The sequence below is a fragment of the Barbus barbus genome, assembly GCF_936440315.1.
Source record: "Barbus barbus genome assembly, chromosome: 39".
Lineage (NCBI taxonomy): Eukaryota > Metazoa > Chordata > Actinopteri > Cypriniformes > Cyprinidae > Barbus > Barbus barbus.
In genome coordinates, this window is record NC_136717.1 from 18,532,724 (window position 1) to 18,549,680 (window position 16,957).

Consider the following 16,957-nt stretch of genomic DNA (forward strand, 5'->3'; position numbering starts at 1 on the left):
ACAGGATTTCTGGGAGACGTGTGTGTCACGTTCTTTAAGATGCCATGATGCCAAACCCCCTCATGGAGTTAAAAGTCTGTCCTGTTTAAAACTGTGATGATAAGCACTTAACAGGATCAACTAAACGCTGGATTTTCAAAAGTATGTGAAAATTTTAAAGTTCGCAGCATAGAATCTTTAAAATATGTCCAAGAGTTTTACACACTGGCCTGTTATTGTGGCTCACATTTCCACGCCCCTAAACATGACACGGCACAAAACGAAATGTGATTGGTTGTTTTACCTGTCAGTCATAAGGCCTCTTGGGTGGGCTTTGGCCATTCTAAGCAGCCAAGGTTCCAAGACCTTCTTCCATCAGTCTGAAGATCTGGTTATATGCGAGACTAGAGTGTACAAGCTACATATATGAATTTCAGTGCATTAGAAAACTAATTGGTTAATTAGAAACCAAAGTGGCATCAAATAAACGATGACCTTTTTTTGCAATTACTTTTAACCAACTTGTTCCAAGGTGTGTGGGAAATCAGTTCTTCTCAAGTCCAAAAGTTTTATTGTAAAATATTACAATTTAAAATGACTTGTATTTGTTTTGTATTTAAATCTATTTATATTTATTTAAACAACATGTAATTTATTCCTGTGATGCAAAGCTGAATTTTCAGCACTCATTACTCCAGTCTTCAGTGTCACATGACCCTTCAGAAATCATTATAATATATTGATTTGGTGCTCAAGAAATATTTCATAAGATCAATGTTTAAAACCATTGTGCTAATTAATATTTTTGTGGAAACCATGAAACATTTTAATGGATTTTTGTATTAATAAAAAGGTTTATGTGAGCATTTATTTGAATAGAAATCTTTTGTAGCAGTATAAATGCTGTCACTTTTAATCAATTGAATACGTCCTTGTAGAATAAAAAAGTATTCTTTTCAAAAATTCTTACTGACCCCAAACTTTGAACAGAGTATATTGGATCTAATTTTATATTTTTTATGTAATGCAATACATTTTTTAAGCATGGTGTAAGAAGCCAAATACTTTTTAGGACTCCTGAATGTGAGTTTGTTGCGAAGGACACCTATGTTCATCCATCTCTCCACCAAAACATCCAAAAATGTCAATAAACTGACAGGAAATTCAATCTACAGTCTGAGATATGGGCAATTAGCACCGGCTCTGTGCTATAAATCTTGTGGTGAACACCGGTGAAATTGTGATGGGCGAATGAAAGATGCATAGAGGCCTCGTCAGAGCGTGTAAAGCAGACTCACAGTTGATCGGTTGGCCTAATGTAAAAAGAAAGATTTGCCTGCCTCTAAATGGGCTGTAATGCCGGGCCGGCAGGTAGACCTGTCTGTGACTCTGCTGATGAAGATTAGCTGACTTCTTAGATTAGGTGAGCGTGGTTCGTGCAGTCAAGTGAAGTGGCAAGACAATAACCCAGTGTTAATTGAGCGTAACCGGATCCTGCAATCTGTCCCTCTCATGTGTACTGCTCTCTGGCACCTGTGTGTTTGTATGAAGCAGGTATCTAATGAACAGCCGTGCATGAGGTTTCTTCTTTATTTGGCCACGTTCTAAGACAAATGGCCTCTTCTTCTTAGACTGAATGAGGACAAATAACACAATTTGCCCAAAGTAATGAAGAAAACCACAAGCCACAGAATATTTAAGTGTTACACCGCTGTTTTTGATAGTGAACCACAGAAAAAAACAATTCCTTTTGACATGAAAAGATGATTCAGGACGATTCTTGTTTCAAATGTAATAGAAATACTTGTTTACTTTTCAAGCCTAACTTGATCAGCAGTGGTTGTCACTGTCGAAAGTCATTTGTTTAAACCCCAGAAGGGGCAGTTCATGATTTTGAGGGATATTTTGTTCCTGATAATCACTGTGCAAGGCATGATGCTTGAGGGTGAGATGTACTATAAACCACTTTGTATACGAACATGTCTATTAAATGGCAGTCTTTTGTGGTAGGGTGATTGTTACATATGTGGGTTTGTGGTTCAGAGATATTGGTAAGAATCACAAGGAATTGTGAATGATGGTGGTTCAATACATGAATATTACTGTGCCAGCAATTCAAAGGTTGCTGGTTCAAACCCCTGAAGGGCGATTCATGTGCATTATCCCCTATATCACTGTTTTGCCCTTGAGCAATCTACTTCTTGCTCTAGGGAGACTGTACTTGTAGTAAACACACTGATGTAATTTGGATAAGAAAACATCTGCTCAAACCGTCTTTCGTTGGTAGGGTGGTGGGCTTTAATCTGAAGGTCATTTTTCAAAACCCAGAAGGTTTGATTCATGAACCGGAGAGTTGCTGGGATTCCCTATCACCATTTTGCCCTTGAGTAAGACACGATAGAGGGGTTAAGTGGGACCATCCTTGTAGTAAATGTACTGTAAGATGCTTTGGATTCAAGACAGCCTTTTAGTTTTAAAAGGCTCAGCACATCTGCACAGAGATACATATGTTTAAATACTTCGAAATGTTGAAAAACTGAATATGACTTGACTAACCTCTGGTTACACAGCTGGCAGGCAAAGCAGTCCAGGTGATAGACGTTCTCCTTGGCTCTCATGACCATCTCGAATGCTGGGATGAGTTTACTGCAAGCCGCACAGTTCCCCGTCACACCGAACAACCTGATAGATTGAAAAAGATGTGAAGTTTTAGAGTCAGAACCATTGGGTCAACCATATCATATAGATTGAAATGGGACTGTAGGGGTGATTCATGAACAAATTAATCTTATGAACCATAGTTCATAAGGTTAATTTGATTCAATTTATAGTGAATCAAAGATATATAAAACAACCATTGTAATACATTTCACAAATGGCTTTAATGAACCGGTTCTTTTAAGAAAATCTAAAATTTCTTTCTAGTGAATTAGTGAATAATAGTGAATAATTAAAATATAAAGAGCAATCTGCTTAGTATAGTTCACTCTTATGAACTCTATTTTTTTTAGTAAGTCAAAAACATACAAAACCACCAGTGTAATCTCTCATAAACCGGTTATTTCTATTGAATCAAAAACATACAGCGCAAACAGTGTAGTTGGATGCGCAAACAGATGACTCCTATGAACTAGTTATTTTTAGTGAATCAAAAACTGTGTAGTCAGGTTCACAAACAAATGACTCTTTTGACCGGTTCCTAAAACTGAATCAAAAACATACTGATCAACCAGTGTAGTCCAGATCACAAACAAATGACTCTAATGAACTGGTTCTTTTTAGTGAATCAAAAACTTAAAAATAACCAATGTAGTCTGATTCACAAAAAAATTACTCCTATGAGTCTGTCCTTAAATGAATAATCTTTTTTTCCATTCCCATTTATGGGAGTTTATTACACAAGTTTATCATATCATGTAAATTATTAGTGTTTTACTCAAGACTGATTATAATATCTGCAACTGTTTGCTATTCATTTTTTAAATTAATATTTTTGTCAGAAAGTTTCCTGTATTGCATTACCTGAGAAACGTATTTGAATTGATATGAAATGTATTAAATATGAACGCAAAATGGACTATATAGCTGAAATGTCCATGAATGGACTATATAGCTGAACAACATGAATCAAACTGAACAAAGAACTTGTGAACAGATCCAAAAAACAGTACCGATATCAAGCGTACCTCAATATTTCCCCCATTTTTTTTAAACCATATTTAAGGTTGAAAAAGACTGTGCACTGGACAAAAGCACATAAGTGGAGTGCAATGTGACCATCATAGAGATGTCCGGGCCGGGTGAGGTTTCTCCCACTGCCCGGACGAGAGCCACTGCCCAGGGACGAGCCTATTATTTTCCAGCCCGCTCGCGGGACATTACAAAGAGGATTCATTAGGGATTCATGGCTGTTACTCCACCACGACCTAGACCGAGTAAAGGGGGGAAGGGGGAAAAGAAATATCTGATAACGAAATCATATAACAAAATAACCTATTAGGCGGACTTCTTCGGGCACTTTTAGCCGTCGTTGTTAAAATGATAAAACTGTATGCCACTCTCCAGCTCTGTAAGAGATCGCAATCTGATAAATGATCTCGGGGCCTGGGATATGCAGGGTTGTTTATTAACCTTCAGAAACTATGTTTCCCACAGGCAAATAAAAAAGAGCCGAGCAGATAGATTGTACTCTCATGAATACCTACAAAATTAAAGGCTACTGTCAACACACCTTGAGACGATGAAGGATATCTCCAATAGCTTTCCAGGTAAGAGGAGAAAGAAAACGAGAGTTCGTCCTGTGGATTGGTGCCGATTTAATTAAAGGAATTATGCCTTTTTCTTTGAGCTGTCTAAATATAGACACGTTCGCGATATCACGTCTCCACTACTTTCAGGAAAAAGTGCATAGCCAGAAGGCCTCAGCATGAAAGAGATGAAATGATGAGGCATATTTTCTTCCACTCACATCTTGCAATTATATATATCAAAGATCTAAATGTAAATATAAAAAGGATGATAGATTCACTGTACGATAACTCGCTTATATAAGGAAAATAATTGTTGAATTAATGCAAGTTCTGAAAAGAAAAGTCGCATTAATGCACGCGCTGGATTTCAGTTGATGAATGATAGACGATATTCATATGAAAAAATGATGCTTCAAGATCTTTTTGTCATCAGGTTGAATCAAACTAGTATTGGGTTTGCCACTCTAGCGAGCTGTGAGCTCAAAACGTCTCATCTCGTGCAAATTTAAAGTAACCAATACCTTTCCTGGAATTGGACAGTCATGCCTTTTTGCTTTGAGCATTTGAGGACAGAGGTCTGTGCTTTGCAAACACACAAAGCATTGAGTGAAGACGACTGCGCTCACCCGAGAATCTAGCTGTGTATTACATGCGCTGCACTGAGAAATCAATAGATGTGTTTTTATTTAAAGAACTGACTGTATTTTTTCTATGTAATGGATTGTGATCCATCAGAAACTAGATGTAAGTGGAGTATCTTGATGTACAATGTGGTCTTTGGGGAATTTTTTTTGCAGCTTCATTTTGACTGCTGATTTGAACTATTCCCTTGTTTCGAAACTGACAGATTTAGTCTCGGCTCATATTTTCACACAGCACATTAATATACTCCTTCATTTTTGAGTTTTGAGCTGAGTTAGATTGTGTAAAAAGGGAGAGTCTTGAGAATTGACTGAAATGGTTTTGTAAGCCAGAATATTTACGCATCTGACCACTGTACATCTTGTATTAAACACTAGATTAAAAAAGGTTTGATACAAGTTCAGCTCTATTTACATACTGTTGATTAGCAAAGAAAATTTGAGTCATCCTTCAATTATAAACATTTTTGATTAAAAATATAGTAAAAGCAGTAATATTGTAAAATATTACAAATTAAAACACTCTTTTCTATTTTAATAAATTATTTTATTTTTTTTAATAAATGTTCAGCGGCCATTACTCCAGTTTTCAGTGCCACATGATCCTTCAGAAATCATTCTGAATCATTCAATATTCTGATTTGATGCTCAAGAAACGGCTCTTATTTGTAGAATTATTTGTATTATAATGTAATATAATATAAATAATGTTCTGTTACTTTTGGTAAAATTAAAGCGTCCTTTCTGAATAAAAGTATTAATTTCTTAAAACATTGATCCCAAACTTTATAAAATATATACAATGAAATATTTACATAAAATATCTATAATAGACCTACTGTATATTGACCACTAGTGGTGAACCTCCACATATATTAAAAGACCCACTGATGTTGAAAGTAGGGAACAACGTCCCTCCGTACAAGAGACTCTCAGAGAGCTCTATTTCTCAGCCCAACAGGAAAAGGGGAGGGGCGATAAGACGGATGAAACCCTACCTGCCACTTGTCTTTCACCGGTCTGCCAGTTTGATGCCGCAGACGCTAATAGCTCTCAAGGGAGGTGGCAAATTAAGCGTGCTTGGCTTGTAATGAATTTGGAGGTGCATGTTCTCTAAATGCAGTCTGCAAGAGAAAAACCTGAGAGTCCGGAGACAAATGCAGCCCGGTCTTCCCATTTATGTTGCGTAGGGTAAAGAAAACATACCACGGTTCAACTGAGTTTATCGCTCAGTCCGGTTTTCAGTCAATGGTCAGTGGCTGCGTGTTATAGAGGAAATCAAACTCCCTTCGACATAAAGGCTGCCAAAATAGCATGTATATTTTAGCAGGCTGAAGAGGCAGCGTGAAATTAAAATTTATGGCGGCTCGGATTCATAAGTTAAAAGAGAATGCGCAATCAGTACCACCTGATTGGACACAAAAGGTGTTGGAGGTGCACAGTGGCTTTTCACAGTTGAATGGCACTTATTTGATGAGAGGAAAACAGACACCAATTAAATTATTCCACAAGGCTTTATCCTAGTGGTCGCAGAAGCGAGGCTCAAGCGTGCAGCTTTACTGTAATAATTAGGCAGTGCCCCAATGGAAAATGCATGAGCAATGTCACCAATATTCTCATCCAGCTCAACAAAATCCTTGTAAATTACACCCTATCAAACGAGGCCCCTCTGGGACTCTAATATGCAAGTGATTCAGATAAGACAAAGAAACGAGACAAACGGTTATGGTCCAAACTGTGTCATTTTGGGACCTTTTAAACTCAGGCTGTTCAACCAGTGGTCCATGGAGAAGATAATTAAATTTTCATTTAATTTCTAACTATTAACTAATTTCTAATTTTCGATGTAATGATTCAGTGTAGTAATCAGCGTTCTGCACCATTCACAACTGAATTGAGAATGTCTTTTATATTTTAATTCAGTTCCTGAATTAAATTTATTATTAATTGAGGTAGCAAACATGATGCAGAATTGCAATTCGAGTTTGAATGTCAGGAAGTAGAAGTAAAGGTTACACTTTTTTTAAGGTGTCCTTGTTACAGTCTAATTATAAAGTTAAGTACTGAGTAATAATAGTGAACTACATTATAGGGTTAAGGATTGGTTTAGGGTAAGTTGCTTGAAAGTTTTTAAAGTTTGAAATTTTACTGTTACTACTATAGTAAATATATGTAACATGTAACAAGGACACTGTAAAATAAACTGTTACCACATTTTAAATTGTTTTGGAAAGCTTCGAAGACATGCATTTGAATGAGGTATGAAATTCCACCTATGTAAATTCATATTTAGTTTAATACATTAACTTCTGTGAGTAAGTGTGCAAGAACACTTCATTTGTCTTGGAATTTCTTGGAATTCTAATTCAGTTACAGTTCAATTCTATTTCCTGTCATTCTGATGCTCTTGAATTGAATCATTGTCTAAATTCTGTACAACATTAGTAGGTTAAATTTATAATGGAGAAAATATAGCTTTTTTTATTCTCGGATTTCTAGCTGAAAGTCTGGGTCCTGGGCCCTGTAAAGGTTAAAAAAAAAAATAATAATGTGATTTTGAGAAAAGCAAAACATAACGTTTATCTGAAACGTCAGGCCCGTATTCTTTTCGCTTCATTTGTTTGGGTTTTTTCTGAACATCAAGGGCAACAAATTAAGTATTACTTTCTCCTTTCTGTACCTCTTTTTCTGGGGAAAAGAGAAAGAATGATAATACTGCCACCTCCAGAAGCATTTGAAATTCTGACAGTGCCTCCCTGTCTCCATCTTGCTCCTCTCTCTAGCCGCCACCCCCACGACTTCAATCGCTCTAGCCTCAGCATGCATTCATCAGCTGCCGAATTAGAATTTGTTTCCTCACAAACCATTGATCATCGGCCTATTACCAGGCAAATGACAGTTAATTACCCACTACATTAACCACCGGGACCCGGGGACCGGCCGCCTGTGTCATCAGTCACAGTGATGAATGTGGCAAGTTCAGTAATGCGCGGCCGTTTTCGCGTCCGCCTGCCACGCTGAGAGCAACCCCTGGATCTCACTTCTTGGCACCCAGGGAAAATCTATGGCAATCTGCATAATTACAGTCTCAGGGTTAATAACAGACAAATGATTTGTTGCGTCTCGAGCAGCAGGCTCTCTCGCTGCTACCGTGCACCGCTGTGTCTGCTGTTAGCATTGGTGCTAACTTTAACGTCAATGTTTGGGGTGCAGTGAGTTGGGGCTGGAGAGCCTAAAAAAGTCAGGTTATAGCTTTAAATATTGATGCTTGCATTATTGATGCTGTAGAAAGGATCAATCCTCGCATACAAATATCGACTGTAAGTGTTTGGGATCTTGAGTGATTTTATTATTTATTAGCATACAAATGCATGTGTAGCATAAATGAGGGGGAAAAAAACTTACCTAGCAGCAAAAAGAAGCATCATCTGAATTTATTTTCCTTTATTATTGTGACTTTTTTATAGGATTTTTTTTTTAATGTTTGATATAACTTAAAACAATAGAAGATCCTGTTAAATTGCTTGATTAGCACAGTTTTCTGTCCTAGATGTGTTTCCTATTAAAAAAGGAACTTCTTGGCCTTTTGACAGTCAATCATGATTCGCTACTTGCCAGTCAGTTTCAGTTGTTATTGGGGGAGGGGCATTCTCATTCTACAGAGAATCTGATTGGACAAAAATCTCTGTAGTGTAGAATGAGTCATCAGAATTATTATCCTGACGAGAAAGATGAATTTGATGAAGAGAAAAAGTTTTCAAAATACTAGCATACAGATTACCTGAAAAGCTAGTACATATGGAGTAAAAGGCAAAAAAGTCCAAAAAGATATTTCTTGCGGTTTCCAAATGATTGATTATGCCCTATAATTGTTGTTAATAAAGGCAAAATAAAAAAAAGAGTCCGATAATCTGACGTTTTGGCCTATTTGATTATGATTTTTAAAGTTAAATAGTTGCAATTACCCATTTTATCCTCAGATATCGCAGAATGTTCTACTTAAGCTTTCAGTTTTGATACTATTTGGATTGAAAAGAAAAATCGCCCAACCTTATACAAAAAGCAGGAGGGATCAGTTGGCAGATGCTGTCAAAGGTGTACTTTCTTCAGTCTAGCGCCTACACGTGTGATTTTCGAAGATTAAACAACTCTTGGGGCAAAATTATTTCAATTACAGCGGGCGTGACCTGGGAATTGTCTGTGGGATAAGATTTTCCTCCTTGAGTGCCTTGACTTTGCCTGGCTGCTGGCTCAATCAGTTCTAATCTGCACCTGGACTCTGATATCCTAATGATGAATTATGGGCCTCTCAGCTTTCCACTGCAGGGCAGATAGAACAGCTCTCCACTGACCTGTCAGCCTGCTTAGGCTGAGGCAGAGACCCGTGATAATTACCCAGAAAAGACCATGTGCGTGTTTAAAACTCATGAGCATCACATGAACATCATTCACTCATTAGGCCCTTCACTCTGTCTCTTTCCCTCTCTCACCTCGGTAAAAGTGCAGTGGAGATGGTTTTTACAACCTGGGTGTGAGATCGAGCACAGAAATTCTTCCTGAAAGTAAAGGGTAATTGTTTTCTGACATCGAAAGTTACTGCCTCAACAGGGTAATTACTGTAAACAGCTCTCTAAGACTCGAGAAAACACTATTATGAGATAATAACGTAGAGACTTTTATCAGGAGATAAAACGCCAAATTTAATGGACTCCCGAAAAACAATGGTGGTCAAATATTTTCACGCATCTGTGTATTCAATAAACAGCCGAGATGAAAGGTGCAAAGCCTCTTTCAAGTGAAAATCACAGCGAAACGCAAAATAATTATGCCCTCGCCATACAAAAACCGTCCAAAAGCTTTAGAGGGCTTTTCAGCAAGAAAATCTGGCAGGGGTGTGCGGGTATTCGGAGGGGTATTTTGAAGAGGGGTGTAATGAAAGTTTTCAACCCCCGCAGGGCCCAGATGTGCACTTTGATAGGCACTTCTCAGTGCCAACCCACCTGCAGGTGCAAGCTGGGCACCGGGGTGTACCACGCTAGCCCTGCAATTATCTGCACCAAACATGCGCAGTCCCACGAGTCATTGCTCTTCACAGCTAATTAAGCTAATCTCAACTGGAGGGGACCATCCAAAAACATAATGTGTCCAGGCGACTGATCTCGAAACCGTTTAGCCTGAATGGAAATGCTGCCGTTGTGAGCTTTACGTTCTTGAATGCAAACAAAATGGCGGCTGATGCAGAGGTTGCGTTCACACAGTCAGTGTTTAGGATTGACAACCATACTTACAAACAGGACTTTCCAATTGTCTTGTATATAAAATAGCAATCAGAAGTTAATTGAATACTGTATTTATGAACAAATAACTCAATTCAAGCACTATAATAACTAATTGTTGAAGATGCCAACTTCCATAACAACTGACAACTGGCAAGTGGCAACTGGCAAGTCAGAAGCAAAACAAAATTCTGTCTGTATGATCAAATAACTAAAGTCAAGTACCTTTTCTGTTCCTGCAATAGCCTACTAATTATTAAAGATGCCAACTTCCATAACAATTAACAACTGGAATAATAATATTCAAAAAGCTGCTCTCAATGCACATGCTAACCAATCTTTTCTGATTTACCTAACAATTTCAGGCAGTCACTTTTGTTAATAACCAAACTGTTTGAGAACTCGTGCATTTAGCACTTTAAACCAGGGCTGACAACCTTATTCTGCTGCTTTGTTAATAGAGAAAAGCGTTGCTGAAAGAACGTCCTACGGTTGTTTATGGCATCGCTGAATAAACGTGTTGAGCTGTCGCGTTAGGGCATTGTGTAGGTGTCGGCACATTAAATGTATCATTCTAAAGGTATAACTTCATAGAAAATGCTGGAAAGATGCATTGCAGCGTATGTGGCCTTTGGTGAATGATAGTTATGGCTACATGAAATGCTTGGAAGTATACATCACCTGGGAGCGAATGTCATTTTAGAGAGGGAGCAAAACAACTTTTCGATACTCTAAATCATAATCTACTTGAGAGATGGTGTCTGTTTAAAAAAAAAAGAGATGCTCTTCGCTCTTAAGAAGTTGAAAGAGCTGTCAAAAATTAGTGTTTGTTGTATGTTTTTGCAGAACTCATTTTCTGCCAATGATTGAAAAGAGGGAGAAAATAATACCGTCCTACCCCTGATCCCTTAGCTGAATCCCTGACCTTTCCATCAGGACAATTTAGCACGGAAGAAAAATAGAGGATTAAGTATTTGCACCTCTACTTCAGTTTCGATCGATGGTGATTACAAGTGCCCATTTTGACCTCTCCACGATTTCAGATTACATGCGAAAAGCCCAATTTAATTACAGGAAGTCAAGAACACACACATTTGCAAGAATGGAGCATTATTGGCCACGTAATTGCCAGACATGTGAAGTGAATTGTATTGAGGAGAGGTTAATGGTGGCAAAGCTTTTTTCCAAGCACAACATAGCAATTACAGGACGCCTTCAGAGCTTTTAACATCTCCACGCCATCTCATTTAACACAAAATAGAGGCGAGAGGGGACGCTGGATTTCTTTGTTCTGTAGCTTTATCTCTTAATTTATTTACTAAGGACGCAAGACTTAAACCATCTGTTCCTCAGATGAGAATTTGTTCGTAATATGGAGGCCTCCTGCTTCGAGCCGCTGTTTGAAATGTCACAAGACACGAGAAACTGTGAGAAAGGGAGAATGAGATGAAAGGAAAAACATCTTGGGCCTTATTGAAGGATCAAAATCACTCGTTTGCAGCCAGAAACTGGACACTCAGACTCTGTTTGTATTTCAGCCAAAGAATATAATGAGATTTAATTTGACATTACATAAACATATAGTCATGTGTATTACATGCATGCACAGTACATTTGTGACTTATTAATTTGCTTTGGATCAAAGCAAATATATGCATTTGCTAAAACCATGGCAAAGAATTGCTGCTGTTAACTGACAATGAACAGCTTGGTTTTTATCCAGTAATGATTCCTAAATCTATAATATTTAGTATTAAAATAATGGGTAGAGTTTCTATCACTTGTATGCAGAGGTTTGCTGTGTTTGAGAAATATTCAGTCCTAAAGAAAAAAGCTGGTATTACGTATCAGTGCAGAATTTCAGAAAAAGGATTTCAGGTTATTTGACGCTGACTGTGTCTAAAATACATGTTTATAGATATTTAGATTTAATTGCATCAGTTTATTTTTGTATAGGTTTTTATTTTGAAACTTGTTCATGTATTTTTCCTGCATATGCTGCAAGCTTCTAGTCTGTCAGTACAAGTGAAGCAACAAATGATTCAATAAAATGTTTCTTAAGTTGTCTTGAACTGTACAAGCTTTACTGAGTTTGAAAAGATTTTATGTTGTTGATGATGGATGGACATGCTATTACTATACTGAATGTGCATCCATTTATTTTGATCCCTTTTTGAATTCAGCTGTCTGGCCAGAGAAATTATTAATTTATATAATTTAATTATATAAGTAACAAAGCAAAGACGACTGAATAATCAAGTTTTTAAATAAATGATGTGTAAAACAATGTAATTTTTAACTATGTAGAGTTTCGACTGTAGGAAAGGAGAAAACCAATAGCGCCATATTGTTGTAGTGCTAGATTTGCAGATCCCATCTGTGGAAAGGTCTTCAAAACCAACCTGATTAATTTTCCTTTCCTTTCTTTTACTGAAAAAGATAATTAAGAAATATTTAATGTAGGATTTTAATTAGACAGAATCCTGAATGCTGCCCCACATTGAGCTTGAGGGGTGTTTTTGTGGACCCAATGATTGAAATGTTTTAATCACTGATAAAATAGATTGGATGTATTTTTTTTTCTCCCAGGAATTCCCAGTGGCAGTTAAAATGAAAACCACCTTGATATTATTCAGAGTAAAGTAATTAGTAGAATGAAGATAAAGCCAAATGAACTCTTGATCAATACATTAACCGGCACCCCGCTCTCTCCACCCACCTCCCTCTTTTCAAAATCAAATTAATTATACGCACTCCTCTCAGTATCAAAACCCTCTGTCGCTTTGTGCCAGGGACATATGGGTATCAGAGTAATGCGTTACGGACAGCAGCACCTACACTTCCCGTGGTGTGATGCTTCTTTTTTATGCAGATTGGTGGTAGAGAGAAGCGAATCAGTGCAAATGATCTTGCTATCCAAGCCTGACAATGGAGAGATCTCTAATGAACAGGCCAAGAGCAGACTGCTTTTTTTTTTTTTTAAATGAGAGCTTACAAAGGCCATGGGTCTGATCAAATCCAAATATCTGGAACGGATAGTGTGGAGGGATGCCGCAGTAACTTTGATTGGAGGGAAGATGCTTAGCAATGTTACAACAGTCTGCTTTGCCCATAATGTTCCTTTTTCTTTTTTGTCTGTGTGAGCGTATCATCTCACTGTAGAGTATAACATTAGTTCTTGTGACTTTGTTTACTCTGAATTGGTCGATGCTATACAACAATTAAAAAAAAAGAACAACAGACTCTGCAGTTCTGTTCTTTTTCTGTCTTAAATAGCCAGTCAGTGATAGTGTTTAACATGCAATGTGCACAGAGTGCTAGTAGTCACAGGACAACAGCTCGACACTCTCTCAGGCAGAGCTGCCATAAAGGAACAAACCGGTGTGTGCGATTGATCAGGACACGCGTGGCTAGTGCAGAGGAGAGCTAGGCTGAGAAAACATAGGGCTGACTTGTACAGAGGTTGGCCCACTTTGCCTCTTTAGCATTTAGAGATTAAAAGTAGATGGAAAAGTGTTGTGATTCAGCAAATTCAATGTGGCAGCAGCACCCTTTTCCCTCTATTTATATGCATCTAGTACCCAGTATATGTAGTGAAGAGGCTGCTTGTGATTTTAGGAATGCATTGATTATATTATAAGGGTGTTATAAAGGAGGAAGGAGAGAAAAGAAAAAAGGAAGTGAAAGAAAAGAAGAGGGAAAATTATCTGAGAAAAAAAATAGATTTAAAGATCTTTGTAATAGGAAGATTCAGGTAAGGTTGACAGCTTCTCTAGAGCAGTAATGTTGAAATAGTTATCCACCACACTTACACAAGGACTATATCAGATGATTTAATAAAGTTGTTAATTCTTTTGGTGAGATGGACTTGTTTGTGGATGTGTCCGGTTCAAGGGCAAACCTGAGCGCCTCATTTGCATTCTTCTCTTTCTTTTGGCTCTCTCATGAATAAATCGGGGTGTTAAAACGGCTGCATTTACATCTCATTTTACACAAGCACAGTTGAGCAACTGGGTCTGACTGGTTTCACCCACACCATTAACATTGAGAAAAAATGCATTCTGATTATAGTCAGAATAATCAAATAATTTTGAGAAGAGAAACCATTTAATGTCTTGCAAGCAGTGCTCGTCAGGTATTTACCAATACCAAAAAAAATTGTGTGCCTGCTGCACTTTTCAGTCAGGTTATGCTTTGGTCTGCTGCTCTCGATAAAAGCATGTGTATTGATGTAATATCCACAGCAAAATAAGCCTGACCATGTGATCATATGAGATATTTTGGCAGATGCTGTGTGCCTGGAGCTGAGGGGCTGAGGTGAGGAGCATCCAGCGGCGTCTCACAGTTCCGCTAGGCAGCACACTAATTGAGAAGTCGCTCAGGGGTTGAGCGCAGGGGGCTCGCTGCACTTCGCTCCCTATCCAAATCAAGCCCCTGTAAGTGGGGCTGACATGGACCAATCACCATCTGGAGGTTTCTCCACTAAACCCCCACCACTTCCTGACTACCATGAAAGAATCTGCTGCAATCCTCCCCCTTCTTTATCTCCATAAAAGGCTCATTACTAAGGTTGTGCAACTGAGGGTCTGAGGCCAAGCCTGTCCTCGCGAACTGCATTGTAACTGTCGGCAAGCGGAGTTGACTGCCTTGTGGAGGTCCGTAGACCTGCCAGTCATACGTAGGCGAAGACGGCAAGGTATTCCAGAGTGGGAGAGGGTAACACATACAGAGCCCTAAAGCTAGCATTTCAGAGAAGGTCCGAGGTTTAAGTTGGTGCTGAGGTGCTTTGTTCTGTTTGGTTGTTAAACTTGCATGTGAGAGAGACAGCGATTGATGTTCAAGTTGGGTACTGAGAGGCATTGTGGTCTTTGCAAACTTATCACTGTAAAAAGGACTGATGCATTCCGTCTAAAGGTGTAAGCATAGTGGACAGGTCTGGAGAGAGGGAACTTGCTTGGACCAGGGACCCACAAAGCTGTACTAAATAATTGAATGTTCAGAAAGTGCGAAGGCGAGGAGTGAGAATGCCTTAAACAATAAGTGTGAGATCTTCGATGTGCTTCTCAGTCAAACAGCTGGGATTTTAAAAAAGAGCTTGCGGATTTACAGAGTACGCCACTTGCACTTGAGGAGAAAACCGTAAACTGGAGGTGTAGGTTTTATGAGATTGCGATGCAGACCAAATCGGGTTTACACCTAACAGCAAAGCACCAGCCAAAATAACTTTGTACATGCGTCTGATCCTACAATAACACTGACTGTCTTTGTTACTCTGCACAATTCCCCATGAATAGTTTAAAAGCTACCAGGCCATGCAAGGCGATGCTTCAGAGAAGTAGGGTTTATTTTTTCGGCCTCCCTCTCAGGGCAGGGAATTCATTCCTCTCTTGTTTGCTGGACTGGGACTGTTGCTTTTTCATAGGTAAAAGAGGAGTTGGTTTTGGAGGGATTGAACTAGGAGGTTGGAGAATGAGCCGCAAGGTTTTCAAATGGCTGTGTTTTGAGCCAATATGGCGGATGGCTTCCAAGCGCACAACCCAGAAACAAAAGCCGATCGGTGTCTGCCAAAGCTCTGGGGGCGGCAGAGGAGCTTGCATATCTCGGCGTGTCAAGCGACAAGGTTGGTTATCACACTCTCGCATGCCGGGAGAGAAGAGATGCCAGCCAAGGATGCAGTGGCACCACATCCCCAGCCACAGCTGTGCCAGGCAATGATTCTTTTTGTAAAAGAACACTGAACTGAACAAATTAAAATTGAATATTAGAAAGACAGTTACACACCGTACAGACCTAATAAACTCTTCTAAATGCACACATCTTTTGCTTGCTAATGCTCAGTCAGACCTCCCTAAAATGATATACATGATCTTCAAAGATTTCCCCTCAACAGCAGGTATAATACGTGGCCGATATTCTCCAGCCGCACCTCCACTTAATCTGTAAATCCCAGTGGATCATGGACACACTAGAAGCAGAGAAGAGCTCAAATGAGGTAATATATGCATGGAAATTACCTATGGCAGTCCTCACAAAGAGAGGGCTGACAAAGGTCAAATAGCCTCCAAACTGTGCTCAAGTTTAATTAAAAAGACAAAGACGAGCGGTAAATTCCATACGCTCAATCCAGATTACAGTTTCTTGCTTAGGAGAGCCCAGGCCTGGGTTCTTTCAGGAAGCTCCCGGACCTCTTCCCAGACGGCGTTGCGCCACTTTCCCCGTTCCTTTGATGTCAATATAGAGCGTTTATTAACGGCATAAAGGTTAATCTTTAAGGAGCAAGGATATCAAATGGTTGGGAGCGGAGGAAAAAGAAATCCACATAATTGTCTTCTGGAGAAAGTTAAGTTCAGGGTACAGGAACGATCGTCCCGTTGAGTCCAGTCAGCAGGTGCAGGATTTAATTTTGGCACAAAGCGATGGCTACAGTTTCTGAAAATTAATGTAACGTCAAGAGCGCAGGGAAAAATGAAGCACCCATATGGTCGTAATGCCTGTGGAAGTGCTTTCGACAACGAGATGTATCACGACAACTATTTCAGGAAAGTCATCTCATCAAAAATGAAGCCCCATAAGGTAATAGTTTATTCAAGCCTAATATAACCTTGTTCAACTGCTTCAGGGACTTAAATAGACTGGGTAAAATAAGGGTAAGAAAGTATTTAGGTGCAAATGTACTCGTTCATCCGGTGGAAACTTTGTGTAAGAATCTTTTTCTTCTACTTAACTACTATAATAACGGATTGAGGCCTGTTATGAAAGCTGTGATTTCTCTGTTTCTATTCTGTTCAAATCTTACAGAACTGTAGGCATA

The 16,957-nt window shown here is 38.8% G+C and overlaps 1 protein-coding gene across 2 annotated transcripts in view; it reads right to left on the reverse strand.

Annotated features, from left to right (window-relative positions):
- LOC306858446 (LIM domain only protein 3) overlaps nucleotides 1-16,957 on the reverse strand; it is a 44,182-nt gene that overhangs the window by 9,464 nt on the left and 17,761 nt on the right. For both annotated transcript variants that reach the window (XM_079399004.1, XM_079399003.1), the window contains exon 3: nucleotides 2,536-2,661. In XM_079399004.1, coding sequence (XP_079255130.1) covers nucleotides 2,536-2,661 — 126 coding nt within the window. The remainder of the gene's footprint in view (nucleotides 1-2,535; nucleotides 2,662-16,957) is intronic.